The sequence below is a fragment of the Pollicipes pollicipes genome, unplaced genomic scaffold (genome assembly GCF_011947565.3).
Source record: "Pollicipes pollicipes isolate AB1234 unplaced genomic scaffold, Ppol_2.1 Scaffold_7231;HRSCAF=8579_pilon_pilon_pilon, whole genome shotgun sequence".
NCBI lineage: Eukaryota > Metazoa > Arthropoda > Thecostraca > Pollicipedomorpha > Pollicipedidae > Pollicipes > Pollicipes pollicipes.
In genome coordinates this window covers 15,203,308-15,229,147 of record NW_023597034.1, presented here as the reverse complement: position 1 = coordinate 15,229,147, position 25,840 = coordinate 15,203,308, and the positions used below count along the sequence as shown (strand labels likewise).

The following is a 25,840-nucleotide window of genomic DNA, read 5'->3' as shown; positions in this document are numbered from 1 at the left end:
AGTAGAATGCAAACCGGGTTCACATGCTTGCGCTCACGCTACCGAAAAGCCACGAGCTGGTGCGCTGCTGCCACCCATCTCAGCGCGCTGGTCCATCGGACTTCGGATCGGTGGTAGGAGGCGGCCCAGCCACGGCGGATTACCCGACGGTATCGCGGCGCGCTGGTGCTGCTGCCACCCATCTCAGCGCGCTGGTCCATCAGACTTCGGATCGGGTGGTAGGAGGCGGCCCAGCCACGGCGGATTACCCGACGGTATCGCGGCGCATTGTTCAGTGGCCCACTGAATAATTAATGCTACCCAGGCTGGGCCACCGTGCTGCAGCTTGTTTGCAAGACTTTCTTCGTGAGCTCGCACAAAAATACAACCGGCTGCGACGCAATTGCAGGCCGCCGTGTTGCTCGTTTGGAGTTTAGTTCAGTTTAACGACGGCGGTTTTTATAGACGGCAGCGGATCAGTTCACACGAGCTGGTATCGACCAGTCAGAAACGAGCCGCGCCGGGCTGACCTGCCGAGGCGAACGGTCGGTCGCTTCCATGCAGGTCTGTATCTAGTGTTGCCACGTGACGAGACCGGGGCTGACCTGCCGAGGCGAACGGTCGGTCGCTTGCATGCAGGTCTGTATCTAGTGTTGCCACGTGACGAGACCGGGGCTGACCTGCCGAGGCGAACGGTCGGTCGCTTCCATGCAGGTCTGTATCTAGTGTTGCCACGTGACGAGACCGGGGCTGACCTGCCGAGGCGAACGGTCGGTCGCTTCCATGCAGGTCTGTATCTAGTGTTGCCACGTGACGAGACCGGGGCTGACCTGCCGAGGCGAACGGTCGGTCGCTTCCATGCAGGCCTACATGTGGTGCTGCCACGTGACGAGACAGTGACGGCAGTCGGTCTGCCCGCCCGCCGGGCCACTGACAGACAGCCGCTCCTGACGGGACCTGGACGGACTCGCTTTGCCATCCGTGTGTGACGTCCTCCGCAGTGGCGAGTTCGGACGCAACTGGTGGCCAGCCGGCCGACTTCAAGAATGAGAAACCCGCAGCAAACGACCCGACTTAGACCGCGGCAACATGAATAATGCACGTCCGAGCGGGCAATTTTGGCGCCTAAAATCCGACGTTGTGAATGTCTGAGCGTCCAGCTCAGCAAGAATGCAACACTTATACGGAGACGTGCTTGAAATTGGTTTGTCATGAATATTTGCGGCTTTATCTATCCAATCTGTGTGTAGTTTGTTCTCCGACCGGACGGCTGTGGTGAGATCATTCCATGGATACGCTGCTCCAGTACCTCAGAAATCTGTGGCGAGTGGTCAGCTCGAGACTTTGTGCGCCATCGGTGAATACCTGTGCTCATCTCATCCCTCTGTTTTCAGTTTGCCGGTCCTGCATCTTGCGACACTTGGAGGCCAGCAGTTACTGTCCTGTGTGTGACGTTATGATACACAGGACCAAGGGCTCCTCTAGTCTCAAGTAAGGCTCATGACTGCATGCGTTTGCTTGTGAGGGTGTTGGAAGTTGAGGCCGAATTTTATTGGCCATTGGGTGATAGTAATGGTCTATGACATACCTTGCGGGCTCTGCGGTTTGGGATTGTGCAACCGTAACTCCTGCAATTTGCGAAGTCAGCTGTTTGACACGAATGGGAATGTACAAGCCTGGCTAGAAAGGGCCTCGCACAGTCTTATGATTTTTTTATGGAGGGGTACTCACCTTAACTTGTATGCTACCAAAAGCTTGCACATAACACTGCATTTCATACCAGAGACCTGATTTATCCGCTCACAATGATGCGTTCAGGTCCTAAAGGAAATCCGCGCGACGTTAAAGCGCACAAACTCACGATCAGGCCCGTGTTCGATAAATATTTTGAGATGCAATTTGTTATTGATTCATGACCGATTTTGAACGATTCAATTCTGATTTACATTATGATTCTTATAAGAGTCGAATTATTCCCAACTCACACTCCAGTTTAGCGATTCAGATTCAGATCAACTGATCATTTCTTACTTTGCTAAGCGATTCGTCATTGATTTATCCGTGGGTGAAGCCAGTAACCACTTGAAGTGGGATTTTTGGCGCACCAATCTTGTCAGAATGGGATTTTTTCTTCATCAAATGTTGCCCTTACAACGCATTTATTTGTATTTGGTTGTCCACGGATCACAATTTGCTCCCCGTCCCAATCCCGATATTTTCCCCAATTTTAGGGTGGCTGCATCCATGGCTGCATACCGCGCTCAGCGATTCCGCACTGATTTTCACACTTCGTAGCTAAAACACGATTGATTCTCGGTCAAGATGGATTACATTTTAGACAGGGTTTCAGGAGAAGGAGTGCTGCCAATTAGTTGTCAAGATTATCGATTTCGGCGCTGATGTCTGCTTCTTTGGAAGTTTAAAATCAAGCCTCTGAATCCAGCAAATTCGGTTTGCGTGGATCATGGCTCACTGAAGAATGCATTAAAAAACGCATACCGTATCCCGCATCTATCCACAATTGTCAAGAACTCGCGTAGTAAAAGCAAAAACCAGAAACCCTGCATTATCAACTATCAAAATCATGAAATAGATGCGAAGATAAGATTAGGTACTTGAAGAGAGACTAATTTTATTGCCTTTGGGCAGTCGCATCGTACAGTAGCAATGCCCTTTTTCTACTGAAAGGCCAGACAGAGGCAAGTAGGTCTTTTCAGCACAAGAGAAAAAAGACATGATACCTGCTGGTACTAATGGCTTCATCTTACCTTAATCTGGTTGCCCGGTAATTTATGCCTAATGCTAGTTGCTGGTGTGCAGTCGTTGAACTTGAGGAGGCAGTTATTATTTGGTTGTGGGATTTCAATCAATTTAGGGCTTATTGGATGTGGCTTTGGTATAATAGGAGAAAGCTGTGATGCATGCGCAGCTTGATGAGTGACATCACTTATCACTGGATAAGTGATAAGTAATAAGGTAGAGATGGCACCTAGGTCAAGATTTAGGTAAGCGTTCTGTCTGGTATGACAGCCTTTGTCAGTAAGGCACCATTGGTAAGCACTGTGCTGACAGGGCTTGATGGAGCATGTCGAACTCCGCTTGTCCAAATCAAACAAGAGGATAATTTGTGTACAAATTTGTGAACAATTTATGAAATCGTTTCATTTAGTCCTCGCATAGACTGTGTAGTCCAGATCGACTCTTACTCGCAGGGCAAACTGTTTGCGTCACGACTTGCGTTTCAAAGCAAACTATTCGCGTCACGACTCACATTGCGGGGCAAGCTAATTGCGTCACGACTCACTAAAAGAAAAAAGCCGAATCACCTGTGCCTCATCCGAAGGTGGTGTGATTCACGAATCGTTGGTGGATTTATCTTGAAAGAAACACAGGCCTGCTCACTACCCATGCAGCTCAACTGACATATCCTTTCTGCTTTATTTCATGGTAATGACGGCAATGAACACTTTAGAAACCCAATAATGATAATCGACCTGCAATATACGGGAATGTAGGTACAAGCGAACATCAATATATCAATGATACCCACTCGAACATCATACGAGGAGATAAGTACAAGCGACATCAAGATATCAATGATACCCACTCGACAAGTTAAATAAAAATTAAAAAAAAAAATAACAGCTAATAATATTTCACAGGACATAAAATAGCTTTTTAATCATATCGATCATAGCATTTTGTCGCACAAGCATCTCTCGTGAGCTTTATGTTGGATTCGTCTCAACGGAGCTCGTGCTGTCGGGGGCTGCTTCGGATTTTTTTCTGCCCGCCTGTCAGACAGACAGCGCCTACCGACATGACGTCGGTGTCCGGCCTGTTCCAACCAATCAGCGCCACACAGAGATCTAATCATCACCAGGCTACAAGACAAAAAAAAAGCAGCGGCACCTGCTGATTCGCGCAAGATAGACGCCGCCAGCGCAGCCTTTATTTTTGTGCGTTGATGCTCGATAACTCAGGAATAACTATAATCGAAAATATCTCAGGAAGATTGTCATTAGTTTTTGGCTACGACGCCTCCGCTGCTCGCCATCCGCGTGAAGCAGAGAAGTCGACGCCTCCGCTTCTGGCCATCCGCGTGAGGCAGAGTAGTAGGGCCCATGCCCACCATAATGCTCAATGCCCATTTAACGACTTTTGACATTAACCGCTCGCCAACTTTGTTTGCATTTTGATGACTCACGGTGAGTAAAGTTACATGCTGCTCTCCTAAATCGCATCTTTCCTGATGCCTGTACGCCATCCCGATGCCTAGTTAAAATAAACGGAGCGCCATGATCATCAGCCACGGCCAGACGAACCCGTTGGACCAAACGGGTCAACGTGCAGCAACTGTACCCCAACCACCCATCGGTGCCGAAAACCGCCCAATCTGTCCAAGTCACGGAAAGGTTTTAACCAACTTAAGACAATGTGTCCCACTTTCTTCCAGGGCAGACCGCATTCTTCAGACCATGGTGTACAAAATGATTCCCGGCCTGTTCAGAGGCGAGATGAAACGACGGCGAGAGTTCTACCAGATGAAGCCGTACGCAGGTGAGCCCACGGAGCCCGTCGAGGCCGGTGTGCACCACCCTGCGCACCTTCTGCGCCCATCCGCATCGGCTGACCTCCTCCGCTGTCCATCAGCGCAGGCTCACGTCCTCCGCTGCCCATCAGGCAGGCCCACCTCCTCCGCTGCCCATCAGCGCAGGCTCACCTCCTCCGCTGCCCATCAGGCAGGCTCACCTCCTCCGCTGCCCATCAGCGCAGCCAGTCGCCTGCTGAGCGGCACGCCTGCTTTACAGCATTCGATGCGCGTTGTGTATGCTAATGCCAGCGGGCGCCTGGGTATCGATCGCGCCAACACGTGGGCGCACTTTGGGGACGTTCACCGGCGGTCCGGCCCGCGCGGCAGCTTATTTCGAACGAGTACCACGTGCTCAATTTGTGGACGACTCTCTGGAACAGACGAGGCAGATCAAAACAGGACGAAATGATTGGACAGGGCCTCGGCGTAAGCGCTGTGCATGATCGGAGCCAAACATGTGGTGTGGTGTGTGCAAATGCGAGCGGGTGAGCGTTTCCGGCCGGTCTTTTCCCCCTTGTGCATCGAGAGCGCAGCAGCATAATGAGGAAGCTCGTCTGCTGCTGCTGCTCCCTCTCCCATTTTCTTTCTCTCTCTTTCTTTTTTTTTTTCTTCTCTCTCTCTCTTTATTTCTTTTTTCTCTCTCTTTCTCTCTCTCTTTCTCTCTCTTCTCTCTCCTCTCTCTCTCTCTCTCTCTCTCTCTCTCTCTCTCTCTCTCTCTCTCTCTCTCTCTCTCTCTCTCTCTCTCTCTCTCTCTCTCTCTCTCTCTCTCTCTCTCTCTCTCTCTCTCTCTCTCTCTCTCTCTCTCTCTCTCTCTCTCTCTCTCTCTCTCTCTCTCTCTCTCTCTCTCTCTCTCTCTCTCTCTCTCTCTCTCTCTCTCTCTCTCTCTCTCTCTCTCTCTCTATTTCTATCACTGCGCTGAAGGGATCCTGCGAGACATAAACGTGGCCTGGCATGGCCACTCTGTCTGACTCTCCCCCTGAGTTGTTGTTGCTACTCTGTGCTCGGTCCACGCCTGGCTCTGAGCTACTCCACACTCGGTCCGCTTCTGACTCTGAGCTGGGGCCGCCACTCCGCGCTCGGTCCACTCCTGATTGGGCTCGGTCCACTCCTTACTCTGAGCTGGGGCCGCCACTCCGCGCTCGGCCCGCTTCTGACTCTGGTCCGCGTCTGACCATGGCTGGAACCGGCTCTAACCCGGCTCCGCCACCCCGGCTGACACCGGCCGTGGCTTGGCGCCGTCCAACGCTGACTCGGAGTCGCGCCGACGGGTGGACCGGCCGGCCGGCGGACGGCGCGGCGGACTGATGTCACGGCGTCGGGCGGCACGAGCGAGACACGTGACTGGCCAGCCGCCGTGCAGGCCCTTCAGATGCGGCGGCAGATACGACGGCGAGACGACACGCGCCGCGACCGTCGGGCCGTCCTGGAGCGTGGCCGGAGAGCGGCCCCCCAGACGGTACCAGCCGAGGACGACGGCACACACTAGGGAGCCTAGCGCCGGGCTTCGATCGGTCCCGTGACTGACACAGACCCGGCACCCGTCCCTGCGGTCCCCCGCCCTTGCTGCCAGGATGAGATGCATGCGATGCCACACGGCCTCAACAGCTGAGTGCGTCGTAAAGTCCCAATGACGACAGCAGACCGACACCCGGGACTGCGATAGAGAGCAGGTGTGGAGCCCATTACTTTTCTGGCGCCGGTGCCAGATTACTACGACAGATTCCGTGGTCCATTCATACGATATAGTTATGTACTTAATGAGCATGATGCAACCCATCACCTTAAGCTGTCACGGATCCACGGTCCCATGGGCTGTTATGGGTGCCACTGATCGGTAGGTCTGGCGGGTAGCGTCGCAGCTGGTACGGCGCGCCGCACCCTCGCGACGTGAGGTCACCTCCCCCACCACTGGACCGGCACAGGGGGCGGCCTCTCACAAAGATCGTGCCGCGCCCAGGGCCGGCCGCGCGACCGACGTCCCGCCGCTTCACGAGCCACGCTCACAACAAGGCCATCTGTGTGTGTCGGTGCCGCCGCCGCAGGGCGCCGCCCGAGACGTGCTCCGGCCACCGACCGACGCTGCACGGCGTGCGTCGAGACCGGCCGCCCGCTCCGCGCTGGCGCCGACGTAAATCAGTGCAGTGGCTCGTCGCTGTCATCTCCTCGGTCTTGAGCATGTCCTCACGTCCAGGGGTCCCGGGGTTAAACGGGATCTTCTTCAGGTGGCCCATCTCCCCGCGGGGTCTCCTCGGCGTGGTCTCCTCTCCACTGGACTTCACCTTGACTTGTTATTCCCGTCCACCCTTCCAGGTCATCCCTCCATCCAAACCCCATCCACATATGACTTCATCACATCGCTCCCACACCCCTTAGGCGCGCTGTCTACACTTTTGACCTACCCGTCCCAGACCTCCTCTTTACCGGACTCTTTCCAGGCCTGCCCTCACGGGACCCCTCCCAGTCCCCTCCTACATCTGATCCTTTTCAGGCCTCCCCCGACCAAAACCCTCCTAAACATCCTTTCCGCCTGACCTTCCTCGAGATACCCTCTTCGTCATCCCCTTCCTAGACCTCTGTATCGTACCCCTTCTTATACACCCTATTGCACCGGAAACATTTCCATACCTCGTCTTCACCAGACATCCTCCAAGACCTCCTCTGCGTAGGCCCCTCCAAGACCCCTCCACGGGCCCCCTCCCAGATCTCCTCTCCACGGGCCACTCCCAGATCTCCTCTCCACGGGCCCCTCCCAGAACTTCTCTCCACGGGCCCGTCCCAGTTCTCTCCACGGGCCCGTCCCAGTTCTCTCCACGGGCCCCCCTCCCCCCCCGACCCCTCCACCATCCCCTCCCAGACCTCTCCACGCCCCCCCCCCCCCGACCCCTCCACCATCCCCTCCCAGACCTCTCCACGGGCCCCCTCCCAGACCCTCCCTCACGGGCCCCTCCAGATCTCTCCACAAACCCCCTCCCAAACCTTCTCTCCACGGGCCCCTCCGAGAACTTCTCTCCACGGGCCACTCCCAGAACTTCTCTCCACGGGCCACTCCCAGAACTTCTCTCCACGGGCCCACTCCCAGAACTTCTCTCCACGGGCCACTCCCAGAACTTCTCTCCACGGGCCACTCCCAGAACTTCTCTCCACGGGCCACTCCCAGAACTTCTCTCCACGGACCACTCCCCCCCCCCGACCCCCCTACCGTCCCCTCCCAGACCTCTCCACGGGCCCCCTCCCAGACCCTCTCTCCACGGGCCCCTCCAGATCTCTCCACGGGCCCCTCCCAAACCTTCTCTCCACGGGCCTCTCCAGATCTCTCCACAAGCCCCTCCCAAACCTTCTCTCCACGGGCCCCTCCCAGACATCCTCTCCGGCAGCACGCGTGGCGCAGCGGTGACTGCCAGGTCGTGGCCGAGGTCGCCGCGACAAATTATCGGTTCGGCGACCGTGGCGTCCGCCCCATTGTTCGTGGGGCGCGCGGCGGCGGCGAGAGCGGCGCGGCGGCGGCGGAGAGCGGCGCCAGCGCAGCTCTCCATTGTGTTGGGTCACGCCGGCCTCAGCCACCGGTCAGCGACCGGCGGCGGCTGACACCACGCTGAAGGGTGGCTGGGCTGAAGGTAGCTGAGCTGAAGGCGGCTGAACTGAACGGTGGATGAGTTAAAGAGTGCCTGAGCCGAATAAAGCTGAGCTGAAGGGTGGCTAAGTTGAAGGGTGGCTGAGCTGAAGGTTGCTGAGCTGAAGGGTGGCTGAGTTGAAGGGTGGCTGAGCCGAGAGGTGAATAAGGTGAAGGATGGGCTGAGGTAAACGGTGGGTGAGCTGAAGAGTGGGCCATGTGAAGGGTGGGTGGCTGAGGGTGGGTAGCTGGGGGGTGAGCTGAAGGATAGGTGAGCTGGGGGTTGGGTAAGGTGAAGGGTAGGTAAGCTGAAGGGCGGGTGAGCTGGGGGTGGATGAGGTAAAGGATGGACCAGGTGAAGGCTGGGTGAGGTGAAGGGAGTCCGAGTTGGTGGGCGGATGGGCTGGCTGGTAACCCGTACTCGTTTCATCCATCAGCTCAGTGCCAGTTGTGCCGTGCGACATGTAGCTTAGCTCTCAGGAAGCTAGCTCTCAGACAACTGAGCAAGGCGTATCACCTCTGGGAGCATCGAGCTAGCCAGCTGACCCGTCCATGAGTTAGCTGGTACCATGAGCCCGATGTGGCCACGTAATTGTGGTTCCAGCTTTGTTTTACGTCGAATTCATCATCGCTGAATATTCGTACCGGATGACGGCGAAACGCTAGACCGGTAACCGGACTTGAATCCACGGCTCAGCGTGCGGCCGGAGGTGAAGACTGTACCAACCGTGCTTCGCCGTCCCTCCGCCACCTGGGTCCAGTTCCTTTTTGGCAAATACCTACCCGAGGTAGCTACTAAGATGACGCAAGTGCCTACGTCACGCGTATGCAACTATGCTCAAAGGCGTAGAAACTGTTGTGACGCACTTACCTGCCATGTCGTAAGTTGGCAACCTGTGGACGGCATTTGACCACGGGAAACGCGGCTCTGATGTCGGATGATACCAAACACACAAGGAGTGAATAGCCAGTCACGGAGCCCTCCTGGCGTTGCTTGGCTGGAGGCTAGGGATGGTCGCTGGCCACTGCCGGCACCTGTCCTTCTTCATCTGACCGTTCTCCTGCCAGCCAGAGCCCTTCATTTTCGTCGCATGTGGCTGGAATGGGCCGTATGTACGCCGCCTGACAAACGACGGCGATAAATCGCCGAGAAGCGAGCCCTCCAGGCCGCCGGATCGTGGCTCGATTGGGCACAACTTGGTCTGAGCGGTTCCCATCGGGCCGCAGCGGCGTCCGTGGAGGAGTGCTACTAACACTCGCCGGGGAGACGGCGGGTCGTGGAGGGTGCTACTAACGCTCGGGCCGGGGAGACGGTGGGCGTGGAGGAGTGCTACTGACGCTGGACCGGGGAGACGGTGGGGCGTGGAGGAGTGCTACTGACGCTGGGCCGGGGAGACGGTGGGGCGGGAGGAGTGCTGCGGACGCTGGGCCGGGGAGACGGGGGGCGTGAGGAGTGCTACTGACGCCGGCGGGGAGACGCGGGGCGTGGAGGAGTGTGCTAACGCTCGGCCGGGGAGACGGCGGGGCGTGGAAGAGTGCTACTGACGCTGGGCCGGGGAGACGGTGGGGCGCTCGGATCGATGGCAGCCGGACGTGTCAGAGGGACGTCGGCAGGACGCGCAGGAGTGCTACTAACGCTGGGCCGAGGAGACGACGGCGCTCGGATCGATGGCAGCCGGACGTGTCAGAGGGACGTCGGCAGGACGCGCAGGAGTGCTACTAACGCTGGGCCGAGGAGACGAACGGGCGCTCGGATCGATGGCAGCCGGACGTGTCAGAGGGACGTCGGCAGGACGCAGGAGTGCTACTAACGCTGGGCCGAGGAGACGGCGGGCGCTCGGATCGATGGCAGCCGGACGTGTCAGAGGGACGTCGGCGGGATGTGCCCTGACGGGTGGCACCGACGGATGGACAGCCGTCGGTTCGATGCAGCGATAGCACGTCTGTCAGGCGGCCTGACAGCCTGACGATCTCTATCGGCTAATACATGGGCTTCTCGCACATCGGCGGCCGTGGTCATGTTTTACCGCGTGTCTGCAGGTGCCGTTTCATGATGTAAGTAACGAATACATGCCGTGCGTACCGACGGTCCGTTAGCTGATGGTGGACCCGTCCGTCGTACTGAAACACCTGTTTAGCGGATTCAGGGGCGACACGTCCATCTGGTCAGACCACCGGTCGGCACCCTTGTCCGCCCGGCTCCCGGCTTCCCTCTCCTGACGGACCATCGGTCGGCGCCCTCGTCCGCCCGGCTGCCGGCTCTGACGGACCACCGGTCGGCGCCCCGTCCGCCCGGCTCCCGGCCCCTGACGGACCACCGGTCGGCACCCGTGTCCGCCCGGCACCCGGCTCCCGGCCCCTGACGGACCACCGGTCGGCGCCCTTGTCCACCCGGCTGCCGGCTGCTGCCGCCACGCCAGGTGCGGCCGGCTCCGACGGACCACCAGTCGGCACCCTTGTCCGCCCGGCTCCCGGCTCCCGGCTCCTGACGGACCACCGGTCGGCGCCCTTGTCCGCCCGGCTGCCGGCTGCTCCCGCCACGCCAGGTGCGGCCGGCTCCGACGGAGCACGTGTCCACAAAGGGTGCCGACTGGCGCGGCTGAAAGGCGCGGTACCTACGGAGACGCTGCGCTCCCTCCCGCCCCGCTAGCGCTCATTTAGCGCCGGCCAGCCCCCTCACGCGCCGGTCATGGTGCGCGCGCCCGCCCGCCGACCCTACTGCTATCTGCTCAGACGGCTGTGAGCCCGCCGCCGCCGACGGAGAGGTGGCGCGGGCGCGGCCGTCCGCACCCTCGGTCAACAGAGGGGCGCGCGCCGCCTAATTGACCGTGCCGGCTTGTCCCTCATTAGCGTGATTGAAGGAGGTCTACGGCGCCGACGTAACGATATGCAAATACGGCACATTAATTGGCAGACGAGCTTGCCCATGGCGTCGTCCCTGGTAGCCATTGCATGCCAAATGCTGCGCGGTAGGCTGCTGGGCGGAGGATATACGCCAGCTGTATATTTGGGCCGCCGTTATCTGCCATCGATCTGGCTTCTACGGCTTCTGGGAGCCCCTGGCGCTTTGTTGCCGTCCCATAAACCAAATGTGTGACTTTAGGGTCCCGAAATCACCCTTGCGCTGTATTTACCGAGATGCGAGATGAAATCTTCCCACAGTATTTCAAGTTAACGGTTGTTCATGAATAGGGGTGTGACTAAACAACGTCGGGCAAAGTGAATCAGCCTTCCATAAATTACCGAGCGATGTCTGATTTCACCCAAGGCCGAGCCCCAGTCCCGCGATTTTTGTATTCCTAGCATGCGATTAGTTGAATGTGCCAGCTTCGTGCCTTGTGCTACCTTTACAGTGCGGTTTGAAATAGACAGACGCGCTGTTTGTAGTGCAGTTGCGCGAGGAGCAGAGGCGCTCGCCCGTCATCCCGCCCAAGGACACCATTCTACCTTTCTACCAACACCGCGCCGCAGTGGTGGTGCTTTTCAGTCACGATGATCTGATTATAGTCGTCCTGTCCGCAGAATGGGCGTGATGAAGCCGTATGTCATCCATGGCACTTGTTTGTTTTTAATCACATCCATGCAGATGAGGACAGCCCGAGGCAGATAAACGTTTCATGTTGCTAGCTGCTGAGGTGAGACAGCTGATGGTATAATCGGCTGCTGATAAAACTCAACCCCAAAACAAAAGACAATTGTCCCTGAGGGAGTCCGCCCAGGTTAGATAATGGATAACAGATGTTTGGGAGGCGCATCTAGATTTTCTACGGTTTGTAAAGCATTAGTCTTTTTATATTTGTAATGGCTCGCTTTGTTCGTCTGCGCGAATGTGCACCTTTCGCTCGCTCATCTGCTTTACCCGTTCATGTGAGGGCAATAATATATATATATATATATATATATATATATATATATATATATATATATATATATATATACATTTCTTGTTATGCCTTCCTATCTTAATTCCATTCTCAGACAATTTGCGTCTCACAGAACTTTGTGATCTCAGAACCAGGCAAGGGTAGAATTTCCATAGGTGTAGTAATCCTGCATCGTTCCTCATACAAAGATGCAATGATAACAATATTGACAGGCGTTCCAGGGCTCACTGAAATTTTGACCTAATGTTACAGACTATACGTCAGGGAGAAGATAAATTCAGTAGACTTTCGTCAAAATTAAATAGCTAGGGATAGGGACAATGGGGATTTGGCACCAAACCACGACCCTGTCTAGTAATGCTAATGCAAAAAGGGCCGCGATTAAACAGATCCCAGATCCCAGAAGGCACTTGGGACTGTTTTGCAAAATCCCAGATCCCAAAAGGCCATTCGGCCTCATTTTGCAATTGATCCAAGATCCCAGGAGACCATTCGACAGCATATCGAGATAGATGTTGGGCAGATCAGGTACCGAGGACTGTTATGTCCGATCCTAGGGTCCATTGCTGGGATGTCAGCGCAGGTCTGCCGGAGCGTGATTTGCTCTGAGGTCCGATCCTGGGGTCCATTGCTGCGGTGTCAGCGCAGGCCTGCTGGAGCGTGATTTGTTCTGAGGTCCGATCCTGGGGTCCATTACTGGGATGTCAGCGCAGGTCTGCCAGAGCGTGATTTGTTCTGAGGTCCGATCCTGGGGTCCATTGCTGGGATGTCAGCGCAGGTCTGCCAGAGCGTGATTTGTTCTGAGGTCCGATCCTGGGGTCCATTGCTGGGGTGTCAGCGCAGGTCTGCCAGAGCGTGATTTGTTCTGAGGTCCGATCCTGGGGTCCATTGCTGGGATGTCAGCGCAGGTCTGCCAGAGCGTGATTTGTTCTGAGGTCCGATCCTGGGATCCATTGCTGCGGGTGTCAGCGCAGGTCTGCCAGAGCGTGATTTGTTCTGAGGTCCGATCCTGGGGTCCATTGCTGCGGTGTCAGCGCAGGGCCTGCCGGAGCGTGATTTGTTCTGAGGTCCGATCCTGGGGTCCATTGCTGGGATGTCAGCGCAGGTCTGCCAGAGCGTGATTTGTTCTGAGGTCCGATCCTGGGGTCCATTGCTGCGGTGTCAGCGTAGGCCTGCCAGAGCGTGATCTGCGACGGCGTGGCTTAGATTTCTCACCAGCGGGAGCGGTAGGCCGGCGCATGACGCGACAAAGTTAGCGGTGGGCGGCGGCGGACCGGGATGGCGGGCGCCGCGTTTCGTCAGCACCTCCGGGCACTCTCTCCTCCGCATAATGAACTGGTGCTGAGGATCAACTACGGAGCGTGAAAGGATCACTCCCAAACCCATATGCACAGGTCCAGCCCATCAGGCACTATTCAGAAGATGGTTTGATGTCGGACGACCGCAGCTGACAGTGACGGGCTGGTGTCGGACGACGTTAACTCACGGTGACGGTTTGATGTCGGACGACCTCAGCTCACGATGGCGGGTTGATGTCGGACGACCTTAGATGACTGTGACGGGCTGATGTCGGACGACCTCAGCTCACGGCGACAGGTTGATGTCGGACGACCTTAGATGACTGTGACGGGCTGATGTCGGACGACCTCAGCTCACGGTGACGGGTTGATGTCGGACGACCTTAGATGACTGTGACAGGCTGATGTCGGACGACCTCAGCTAACGGTGGCGGGTTGATGTCGGACGACCTTAGATGACTGTGACGGGCTGATGTCGGACGACCTCAGCTCACGGCGACGGGTTGATGTCGGACGACCTCAGCTCACGGTGACGGATTGATGTCGGACGACCTTAGATGACTGTGACAGGCTGATGTCGGACGACCTCAGCTCACGGCGACGGGTTGATGTCGGACGACCTTAGATGACTGTGACAGGCTGATGTCGGACAACCTCAGCTCACGGCGACGGATTGATGTCGGACGACCTTAGATGACTGTGACAGGCTGATGTCGGACGACCTCAGCTCACGGCGACGGGTTGATGTCGGACGACCTTAGATGACTGTGACAGGCTGATGTCGGACGACCTCAGCTCACGGCGACGGGTTGATGTCGGACGACCTTAGATGACCGTGACGGGCTGATGTCGAATGACCTCAGCTCACGGCGACGGGTTGATGTCGGACGACCTCAGCTCATGGTGACCAGCTCGTTCACCTTTGAGTCGAAATGCGCTTGTCATGGTTGAGAGTGTCAGTGCCCAACATGTCCTCTGGTGGCTATCGCCAACGCTGGCGCTAGCACAGTGTGGGATGCTTACAGACCGCATCGGCTCATAATTCTGTTTATGCCAGACTGCCGTCAGTCGCTGGCCAAGCTCCGTATCATGTGCTCTTTTCGACAATGTGAGATAATCGCCATGTAATACGCAGCATGACCCGAGAATATTACCAGCTACCAGCAGCTGTACTTGTGCTCTTTGACGACAGCTCAGATTCGTATTGCACACTCCGGGCTTGTTCAGCACGATATGCAATATCAGCAAATTATTCGGGGTTCCTTCAGTGAACCGAAACGCTTAGCAAGCCGAAACCTTGAAACCACGAAGTTTCAAGACTGCGCCAACCGATGTATTCAAACCAGCATGGTCATGGCTCAGCGGAGGCGTGCCTGAGCGCCACAGGATCGTTCGGCTCCTTTTCAGCTGCTCTCGCCCAGGGCCGGGGCAGTTTGGTTCGACCCCTTTGATTTGGTACGCGATGACCTCGGTCCCCCCGTGACTTACTCTGGGGTAAACTTGACCTTGTGCCAAGTTCGCCAAGTCCGGAGGTAACGCGCGGTCTTCGGTCTTGGCTCTGCTGTTGGACGGGTGATTTGATAATTTGCCGCGTTTTGGCCATATTTTTGTATGGGGACCATAGCGAGGTGCCCCGGACGCCTGACGGAGTCGGCTAGCAATCCAACATAACTGCCAGCCCGAAGTGAAAGCAGCGCAGCCACACTTACATAACTTGTTGACCTAAAATGTTTGCTGCCGACGAAGTAGCCTGGGGCGTTCACGTCAGCAAAGCCAGCCCGGCGTACTCCCGTCAGTATAGCCGGCCTAGTGCGCTCCTGTCAGCATGGCCAGCCTGATGTGCTCTCATCAGTATGACCGGCCTAGTGCGCTCCCGTCAGTATGCCCAGCCTGATGTGTTCCCGTCAGTATGCCCAGCCTGATGTGTTCCCGTCAGCATGCCCAGCCTGATGTGTTCCCGTCAGTATGCCAGCCTGATGTGTTCCCGTCAGTATGGCCAGCCTGATGTTCCCGTCAGTGGCCAGCCTGATGTGCCCGTCAGCATGGCCAGCCTGGTGTGTTCCCGTCAGTGTGGCCAGCCTGTGTGTTCCCGTCAGTGTGGCCAGCCTGGTATGTTCCCGTCAGTATGGCCAGCCTGGTATGTTCCCGTCAGCATGGCCAGCCTGGTGTGTTCCCGTCGGCATGGCCAGCCTGGTGTGTCCCCGTCAGCATGGCCAGCCTGGTGTGTTCCCGTCAGTCCGTTCCTTGGGCCGCCGACAGCTAATTTTCACACGGTCTTGACCTGTCCTCGACCTGCCCATCCGCACGTCTGACCGAGAACCGCCCTGCTGAACCGCACTGCTGAGCCGCCCTGCTAAACCGCACTGCCACGCAAATGCCAGGGTGAAAATACAACACATAGAGCAGCCACACACTCTGGCAGTCGCCCCGTCCCCCGTCTGGAGCACCGAGCGCCACGGGTCAGCACCCGGGTGCACGAGCAGGACATGCCGACTGGAGAGACGTCTGCTCTCCTCGCTCTTTGTCACCGGCTGCTGACCCGTGGCGTTGGTCTGAGTTGAGCGAAGAGACGGCTGCTCTCCTCGCTCCGTGACACTGCCCTGTGGGGATTGTCTGGGTCGCGCGCCGCCGTCCACCGTAAGTCGTCTCCGACGAGCCGCTCCAGAGGCCGGCGGCGCGTGACCGGCGCGCCGCGGTGAAAGCGGTACGATTAATCCACAGAATTAATCAGGACAAAAAGCGGTGTGTGACGGTGAAAGCATCGCCGCCACCGGCGCGCCATGCAGCGGGGGAGGGGGAGGGGAGGGTTCATGAGGCCCGCTCAGGTCACGGGAGGAGAGCGGGGATAGCTTTCGGGTGCGGAGGCGGACGGCCGTGGGCAAGCCAGGGGTGGGCAAAATGGTCGTGTTTGCAGGAGTTGGTAGGCTTCGTACAGGCTCCAGCAGTCAAGTGTTTCCTTGGAAAAGTGTCTTTGGATTAATGTTATGTCGTAACTGGTGACCTTTTTGCTGGAGCACACCAGCCCTCTCCCCCTCCCTCCGGTGATCCGATATGCCTCCCTGCTGGGACTGGACGTGATCCACCCATGTACTGGATCGACGCGTTTGGTGATCAGCCAACAGGCAGAGGAGGGTGACCGGGCAGCGGGCAGTGGACAGCGGAGGGCCGTGTGACCAGACAGTGGGCAGAGGAGGGCGGGTGACCGGGGAGCGGACAGCGGGCAGAGGAGGGCCTGGTGACCGGGCAGCGGGCAGCGGGCAGAGAAGGGTCGGGTGACCAGACAGCGGGCAGAGGAGGGCCGGGTGACCGGACGGCGGGCAGAGGAGCGCCGGGTGACCGGACAGCGGGCAGATACGGCCCGATCTCCGGCCGGGGCTGGGCTGAGGCCCGACTGATCTCCGGCCGGGGCTGGGCTGAGGCCCGGCTGATCTCCGGCCGGCCGAGGCTGAGCAGCTCTCGCGTATGACAGACCTTGCCTTGGGGACGTTCGGCGGTACTCTCAAACACCGGCGCGACAGAACGGTGTGTCCGCGTGTCTTCACCTCGCGAAGGCGACGGATCCACCAGGGCCCTGTTCGGCCAGGCTTTGGCACCGTGTCATGGCCTTCCCAGACCTTGGCATGGACATCGCGACGGCGGATCGCGGGTTCCTTCGACCGTCTGCGGTCGCGCTCTGGTCTCAATCAGCGTGTGACAGGAGATTAGGCCGAGGTCCCAATCAGCGTGTGACGGGAGATTAGCCCGAGGTCTCAGGTGGAGCCATCGGGACGCTCCCCTGGTGCGCTACCCCGCCGACCGGCCCCCAGACGCTGAGATGGAGGCGGGATGGCCGCACAGCTGTGTGGGATCATCTCGCTGCGCGCGATGCCGTCTTTCGGGGCGACTGAACCGTTGGGTCGAGATGATATTTAAGTCGACAGCGCACCTGTGGTGGATCACGGCGAATGCCTAATCCTCAAATTGGTCTCCATTTGTAGTTTCGATGGAAGCTGCTGCGAGCCGGCGGCTTTAGCGGATGTCGGCCGGGGAGCCGGCTGGGAACGGACGGCTCTGCCCGCTGGATGTCTCATGCAGCGGCCCACCGCGCGAGGGGTTCGGCGTTCTGATCAGGCTCCCAGCGCACACCCGCCGACAGCTCGCGCAGCTTCAGTGACACACACTGCACACACACACACACGTCGAACATAAACATCAGGAAGGGTGCTATGTGTAGCGCACCGAACACCGCGAACTGAACGATTGCAATTAACGTGGTGATTACGTGCTCCCCAGGAGCTATCTAAATAACAGGCAGAGTGACGGGTCGGATGACCGCGCATCCAAGCCTTCCTTTCCGACCAGGGGACGTGGCCATCAATTTGCCTGCGTCCGCCTGGCATCAATTTGCGCTATCGGGCAGTCCAGTGTGCCGGTCGATAAAACAATAATGCCGGATGGGGCCCCGGGCGGGCGCACGCGCGGCCCAGCAGCGTGGCCCCGGCGGCCGCACCGGTGCACTGAAACGACCCACCCGTACGTGCATTATGGTCCGGCCGACGCACTTTGCTGGACAGAGGTAATGATCCAGCCATTGCTCTTGGACAGGTCGTGTGTGTGGCTGTGGTATCAGCGAGAGGGCGACCGGGACTGTCCCCAGCACCGCCAGCTAACGCCGCCACCTTTGCAGACCCGGAGCTGCCTGGCTGGGCCAAGGGGGACGTGGACTCGTTCGTGCCGCACGTCTACACGGCCGACGAGGACGTCCACGTCCGGCTGGCGCTCTTCACCGCCGACCGGTACGTTCTTCACGGGACATAGCGGGCAGGCCGGCCGATGGCTGGCGGCGGGGTCACGTGACTTGGGGATGGGCTGGACCGGGCCCGCCGTGGCGCACAATGGGCTCTGATTGTGTAATGCGCCGGGTGTAACGCCACGCTGCAAGCGGCGGTCTCGCTGAGGCTCAGCAGCCGTCGGTGAGATGAGATGAGCCGACTGTCTTCACATGCGATCTGGCTGCGGTCGGACCGCGCTGCGGACTACGATAAACGGCGCGGTGCTGACGCCGAGGCAGCGCTGGTCAACGCATCATATCCACTAATGAACTCAGGATTCAGAGGTTTCATGAGCTGATCAATGATGTGATATGGACTGCGCCGCAACCGAAACACAAAGCTCAGATGCACGGTGGAAATTCAGGTCGTGGAACTTGTAACACCGTTCATCCCATGTGGGAACGTATCACTGCAAACTTATGTAGCACTTACATGCTTTGGAACCCACATTCCACATAATAGTGTTGACCTTAGCTTTGCAAACATTGTTCGCAGATTACTGTTTGCTTAACGCTCATAACGGCTTATCTACGCCTCAGGCGTACCACTTTCCGAGTCTGCCGCACGTTGTAATGGGGTGGCGTAGCTTAAAGGAGCACTTTGTGTGTTGTCTGGAGGAAGGAAGCAATGCCGCCGTTCGAAGTTGGGGGGGAGGGGGGGGGGGATCCACGGGACTGTTGGCCGTTCTGGCAGTCGGCTCACCCGCACTGACGGCTCACCCGCACTAGCGGCTCACCTGCACTGGCGGCTCACCTGCACTGGCGGCTCACCCGCACTGGCGGCTCACCTGCACTGGACGGCTCACCTGCACTGGCCTTGGCTCACCCGCACTAGGGCGGCTCACCCGGGCTCACCTGCACTGGCGGCTCACCTGCACTGGCGGCTCACCTGCACTGGCGGCTCACCTGCACTGACGGCTCACCTGCACTGGCGGCTCACCCGCACTGACGGCTCACCCGCACTAGCGGCTCACCTGCACTGACGGCTCACCTGCACTGGCGACTCGCCTGCACTGAAGGTTCACCCGCACCGAGGGTTCACCTGCACTGACGGCTCACGTGCACTGACGGCCCACCTGCACTGGCGGCTCACCTGCACTGGCGGCTCACCTGCTCTGGCGACTCGCCTGCACTGAAGGTTCACCCGCACCGAGGGTTCACCTGCACTGACGGCTCACCTGCACTGGCGGCTCACCCGCACTGAAGGTTCACCTGCACTGACGGCTCACCTGCATCGGCGGCCCACCTGCACCGAGGGTTCACCTGCACTGACGGCTCACCTGCATCGGCGGCTCACCTGCACTGAGGGTTCACCTGCACTGACGGCTCACGTGCACTGACGGCTCACCTGCACTGACGGCTCACTAGCACTGACGGCTCACCTGCACTGACGGCTCACCTGCACTAACGGCCCACCTGCACTGACGGCTCACCCGCATCAGACAGCGAATGCACAGCGTGCGATTCCAGTATTTCAGCTTGTTAGTGCACAGTACGGAGCGTTCCGGTACCTTACTTGTTAGTGCATAGTACGGAGCGTTCCGGTACCATATTCCGGTACCATATTCCGGTACCATATTCCGGTACCATTCGTATTAAGTAATGGTGGGACTGAAATGCTTCCGTGTTCCGACCATGGGATCTATCGCCGCTTGTCAGGGCTGCGGACAGCGGTACAGAGGAGTCGGGGGAAGAGCCGCCGGCACCGGTTCCTCCGGCGCGCTACCTGCGCTGTGTGGCCGGTACACCGCTCACCGTGCTGCAGAAGTTTGTCCGGACCAAGTTCCAGATGCCCCAGACAGTTCAGGTGAATAGTTGTTTGCGGTCTACGAATGTCTGTTTTGGCCCGTTCGGAGGGTCTGTTTTGAGAACCTCTGAAGTCTGGTCGCAGTTTGTGATTTGCTTTATTTCCGTGCGTAACTGCGGGCAAAGGCTGCACAGGGCAATGGCGGCTGGTTGTCTCACTGGTGATCAAGCCCGGTGGAAAGTACTCTGTTTGGACAAGTTATTGACACTTTTTCGTCTTCCTTACGTTTGTATGTCCTGATGTCACTCCGTCTGCCGGTCAGGTCCAGCTGATTTACGGCAGCCACGTCCTTCCCGACGATATCAGCCTGATGGACCTCCAGTACATGTACAACCCCAGTCAGGTAAGCATTCAAACTGGCCGTCATATATCCTCGTGCACTTAAACAGACATAATCCATATAATTTTGCCAATAATTGTTTAGTGCTTTTGCAAGGGAAGTTATGCACATAGATACGAAAATGGTAATAGCCTTATTTCACGGGGAAAACCCAGGAGCATGAAGACGTAAGTGCGTTGATACTTCGGCAATATACCTATATCGCAACGAACAGGAGAAGTGAATTCAAAATTGCGTGCCGATGATCCTGCTCGATTTTTCGTTTTTTTTTTTAAACAGCGAGCGGCAGCTTTTTTCGTCGGTGGTCTGTAAAACTGTAGCCTGGGTTTAAGAAAAAAAACCCTGAAAAATGGAGCAGGATCATCGGCAGGCAATGTCAAATTCACTTTTGCTTTGGTTTCTATGAAGGCGTGCTGCCGAAGTATCGACGCATCTGTATTTCCATTCTCTTAGTTTTTCTCCGAGGAATAAGGTTATTACTGCTGTCTTATCTCACGCTACCATCGGTGAAACATCAGAGGCCGTTAAACTGTTCTCTAGAGCCTATTTTTATATCGTAGTCGGTACCGCAGTATGTATGCATCATGCTGCACTGTATTGCTTCGTTATAGTATTCTCGGTATCTGTACAACCGGAGACCAAAAGTTTTAAACACATATTTTGACGCCAACCAGTTTTCCTATCTCTCCAGCATGCGCAAATTTAGAAAACAAAAGTCTTTGCGCTCGATTGCAGACCGCGTGACGTCAAGTCTTACATTAAGCCCTGAGATGAGAATGGCTCAGCGCCGGCACTAGTGGCCAGTGCACCAGCACGTCAGCACAACCGGATCAAAGCACACAGCTTTGCAGCTCCTCCTTTGATGGCTTGATATGCTCTGCACAAGTGCTTGGGTCGGCCAAAGCTGCCGCTTATTCCAATTGGTCGCTCAGGTTGTTGGCTGAAGCACTGCCCTGTATTTCCGAGTGGTCATATTCATGCGATGCGAAGCACCACAGGATTAGGCAATACAATGTGTTGGTCAGAGTTTTTATATCAGCACCAGTCTTTGAAAAGTCCCAGTCATCCATCGAAACTAATGTAACCGAGCCACTGGAAAAATCTTCACTATTGATAGCACCATTCGGATCTCAGCCCAGCGTCTTAGAATAGTTACGAGAGTCACGTAACGTAATCAGCTATCCTCCCGTGGCTTTCAGGACGCTGCCGTCTGCTTGTCGTACCGCTTCGTCAGGCGGCAAAGGCGCACGGCACCCGCGGAAGCCGAGCTGGCGGAAGAGATTGCTGACAAGCGTCCAAGAGAGGACCAGGAGGAAGCGGATGTGTCAGACACCAAACGACAGAGAACGGAGGATGCAGACGCACCAGACGCTAACATGCAGACATCAGAAGGAGGGGACCTACTTGATTGTAAACCACACATGGAAGAGGGAGAGAAGGCGCCAGGTGCCCAGCGGCAGGAGGCGAGTGAGAAACAGACGCCGGATGTCCATCGTCTGACCGCAGACCTCGAGACGCTCAAGAGGCCACTGGTCCTGCTCGAGCGGATGTTCGACGTGGAAGACGAGGAGCCGACATCGCCGCAGATTGTGGAGGATATCATCGCCAGCCTGGACGCGGCGGAGGAGGCAGCGGATGAGGCGGCGGAGGAGGCGGCGGACAAGCCGGTGGACGAGGCGGCGCCAGACCCCGTCGTGAGCTCCCCGCTGCCAGCAGCGATCGCAGGTCAGGCGACTGACCCTGCGGGCGTCCGCCAACCCGACGAGCCCCGCTCTGCCGATCCGGCCACTCCTGCCCTGGCCCCGGCGCCGGAGAGCCGGCCAGGGCCTGGCGGACAGGCGTGTGGTGAGGCGAGGGAGTCGCGGCTGCCGGCGTCGCCCGCCGCATTACAGACGGATACAGGCGTGCCGAGTGTTAACTCCGAAGACCATACGGTGGACGATGGCGCCGACTCCACTGTTCAGCGCGCCAGCGGTGACGACTTCCAGAGGCCGGCGTCGGTGGACGTTGTCAGCAGTGGCGACTTCCAGAGGCCGGCGTCGGTGGGCAGTGTCGGCAGTGGTGACTTCCAGAGGCCGGCGTCGGTGGACGGTGTCAGCAGTGGCGACTTCCAGAGGCCGGCGTTGGTGGACGGTGTCAGCAGTGGCGACTTCCAGAGGCCGGCGTCGGTGGGCAGTGTCAGCAGTGGCGACTTCCAGAGGCCGGCGTCGGTGGGCAGTGTCAGTAATGGCGACCTCCAGAGGCCGGCGCCTGCTGGCGGTGGCACTAGTGACGACTTCCTCAGACCGGCGCCAGTTGACGGAGTTAGTGCAGTGTGCCCTACAGCGGCCGCGGCGCCAGAGGAGGCAAAAGCGGCTGAGAAGGAGGATCGCACCAGGGACAGGCACTCGCTCGACACCGCAGGAAAGGCTCACGTCCGGGACAGCACCGCAAATAAAATCGACAAAACAGTGCCTGCGCCCAGAAAAAGCACATCTGTGTGTAGTAAAAAATCGGCGCTGGTCAAAGGCGCCATAGATACGTCTGACAAAGCGTGTGTAACGCCTATCTCAAGTGAAAATGCGACGGGGCCAACCAGCAAGGTACCTACACTGATCAGGGATGCGGATAAGAGAGCTTTTCAATATCCGACATCGAGAGGCGCCGCCAGGATCGAGACCAGCAAGCCCTCGCGCTCTCAGGCGAAAGAGGCGAGTGTCGCAGCCAGCCCGGCGCCGGCGGGCGGTGGCCGCGCTCGAGCGAGCGGAGCGCCGGCCCGGCACGCCAGTGTCTCAGCCGGTGAAATCCCGACGCCGGCGAAAGCGACCAGCGGCGCGGCGAGTCTGCTGGGGGCGCTGACCGCCACCTCGCCAGCGCTGCGGGGCTTCAGCGCCATGGGTGCTGGCGAGCGAGAGGGCGAGGTCAGGATCGAGCGCGTGCCAAACGTGTTCGTGCAGGCGGCGATGACGGGCCAAGGGAAGGGGCACTTTGGTGCGGAGCCGGCGAGCCCGACGAAAGTCGACTGTTCGGTGCAAACGACGCCCGTCAGCAGAGACAGTTCGTCAGGAGAGACGACGAGGGGCGCTAGCTCTGCCCCGCCGCGCATGGTAAACACCGGAACGGAGACGTCGGGGCTTGCGTCGGGGAAACGACCCGCCTCCTCTCGCCCGCCCAGCGTCGGGTCCAGCCAGGCCGCGTCGTCCAAAAAGCAAGCAGCCGGTGTCAGCCATACCAGACCTTCCAGCACGCCTGCGTCGAGGCTGGGAGCGGCGCCCCCTGTCGTCAGCATCCCCAAACCTCTGACGCCAAGCGGAGTTTCCCCATTGACGCACAAAGCTGCGCCAGTGGTACACAAAGCGTCCTCTGCCAGCGTGCTGAAGGTCCCCCATATATCCAACAAATACCTGTTGAACGCGCGTGCCTCAACGTCTTCGAAACCCCATCTGAAGTCGAAAACATCACGCAGTAGCAAGGTGAACCAGGCCAAAGGCGCAAGTGTGTCATATTCTTTGTGGAAAAACGCAAGCCAAACATCATCCACGGGAATGATGCGAGCAACGGACACCACTTCCACATCATCAGCAAAGCGCCCAAGCACTCATTCATCTAGTGCGTTACCACTGGACCTGTCTACGCATGTCCGGAAAGCAGTTGCCGCGGACTCCACTTCGATGCTGGCGAAGACGCCGTCACCGCCTCCGAAGGCGAAGCCGGCGAAGCCGAAGTCTGCGAAAGCTCAGGGCACGCAGACCATCCACTCGATCGTGAGCAGCCTGGCCAGCAGGCAGCACATCTCGCTGACGCCCGTCACCGCCATGTCCGGCTCCTCCAGCAAGGCCTCACCGCTGGCCTCCCGAGCTCCGACCCCCCGCCCGCCGCTCATCTCGACCCCACTTGCCCATGCCGCTGCCGTTGCCAATGCCGGAGTACTCTTTCGCGCCCGGCGGCATGTTCAACCCTCAGCTGCACGTCAACACGAGCATGGCCAGCCGCTTGAGCTACGACATGGCCATGCGGAACCTGCTGACGCTCTCCCACATGGCCATGGCCCAGGGCGGTATGGTCCGTCCGCCCATGTTTCCCATGCAGGCCATGTTCCCGCCTCGGCCCAAGAGCCAGGACTTCCACCCGATCCCAGACCCGTCGCTGCTGCGGCAGCAGTCCGAGGCGCGGATGGGGGCCGCCTCCAAGAAGGCGTCGCCGACGGCGGGCAGCACGGCTCCGCAGCTGCGGACTCCGACCGCGCTCACGTCGGCCTCGATCCAGCACATGGAGGACCTGACGCGGACGCTGGGCAAGCGGCCCGAGAAGCAGCGTCACTCCGTCACCGTCACCGCCATACCCTCCAGCGAATGAAGGCATTAACCTGCCACGCTAGTCTCTGCCTGCGAGTACGCACGCTAAGGCTTCACACCCTTCTCTTCCCCCGTCCCCCTGCCCCAGCAGCCGGCTCGAAGAACTGCGCTAGACTGCTGGCCACGGGCGGACGCATTGCGGTGTGCGGCATCGCACGCCCTCGGCGCCAGTTTACACCTGAATCGCCGTGACCTTTGAAGCGTGCCGCGCCGTGCCGTGCCGTGCCGTGCCGTGCCGTGCCGTGCCGTGCCGTGCCGCTCCGCGCCGTGCCGTGCCGTGCCGTGCCGTGCCGTGCCGCGCCGCGCCGCGCCGTGCCGTGCCGTGTCGTGACTTGACGGCAGGCAGGCAGGCAGGCTGGGTGCCTGCAGCGGCGCCCATCGGCGTGACGGACCGCGCGGGTGACGGACCCCGAGCGCCTCCACCGGCACCCCATGGTGCTCCCGTCTCTGGTCTGGCGGAGGAGGGCGGGCTGGAGAGCGGGGGTTGCCGACAGCACTAGGCTATTTGCGGTGCGAAGAGCACCGCTATCAGGCGGCGTGCCTAACGTGGCTCGCGTGTTTCTGCGGTGCTCTGGACAGTAGTGCCACATCAGGGCGGGCGTGGTGCGCTTCGACCATTCGTATAGAGATCTCAGTCAGAACGCAGGCAGTGTGTCTGTAGCGGAAAGTGCAATTTGTAATGGTTTGTGCATAAAGATAGCTCGCTTCCACGGCTCATGATGCCCAATTGCGGTGCAAATGTACAGGTGAATGCGGTGGACTGTGTCATCCCGATGATTGTCATACGACATGACCTTTCTCGCTCTTGTGCTTGATATTTTATTGAATACGTCATGTTACGCATTTAGGGATACACTTTTGTTGAGCAAACCAAATATAGATGTTTATTGTGTACCATGGTAAGCCAAATACATATGTCGGTATGAAGTAGACCCATTGTGTTCGCGGTCACTGACATGATAATGCGTCACATTCTAAATATGGCTACGAATTAGAATTTCACATTCTAAAAATGGCTACGCACGGCATCTCAACCGACATGAACCATCGAAAGTGACGCTTCTGCCAGCTTTATGTCCGGAATTATTCGCTGGAGAGATCGTTATTGCAGACAGAAGACATTGTTATGATCACGCCTGACAGAGGCAGCTCGTGAACATCACGCGATCAGAAGCCATGAATGA

At 58.1% G+C, this 25,840-nt stretch overlaps 1 protein-coding gene across 1 annotated transcript; it reads left to right on the top strand.

The window, feature by feature from the left end:
* The first annotated feature begins 1,221 nt into the window (after nucleotides 1-1,221).
* On the top strand, nucleotides 1,222-24,657 carry LOC119109763 (uncharacterized). The gene is made up of 7 exons (XM_037233515.1): nucleotides 1,222-1,470; nucleotides 4,436-4,539; nucleotides 18,032-18,140; nucleotides 19,835-19,982; nucleotides 20,245-20,325; nucleotides 21,522-23,012; nucleotides 24,229-24,657. The coding sequence occupies exons 1-7, from the start codon at nucleotides 1,268-1,270 to the stop codon at nucleotides 24,655-24,657; spliced, it is 2,565 nt and encodes an 854-aa protein (XP_037089410.1). The 5' UTR covers nucleotides 1,222-1,267.
* The last annotated feature ends 1,183 nt before the right edge of the window (nucleotides 24,658-25,840 follow it).

Coding starts and splice junctions, on each gene's coding strand:
- LOC119109763 (XM_037233515.1), top strand. CDS start 1,268: ATGGATACGCTGCTCCAGTACCTCAGAAATCTGTGGCGAGTGGTCAGC. Junction 1,471..4,435: donor AAGGGCTCCTCTAGTCTCAA/GTAAGGCTCATG, acceptor ACTTTCTTCCAG/GGCAGACCGCATTCTTCAGA. Junction 19,983..20,244: donor AGATGCCCCAGACAGTTCAG/GTGAATAGTTGT, acceptor TCTGCCGGTCAG/GTCCAGCTGATTTACGGCAG.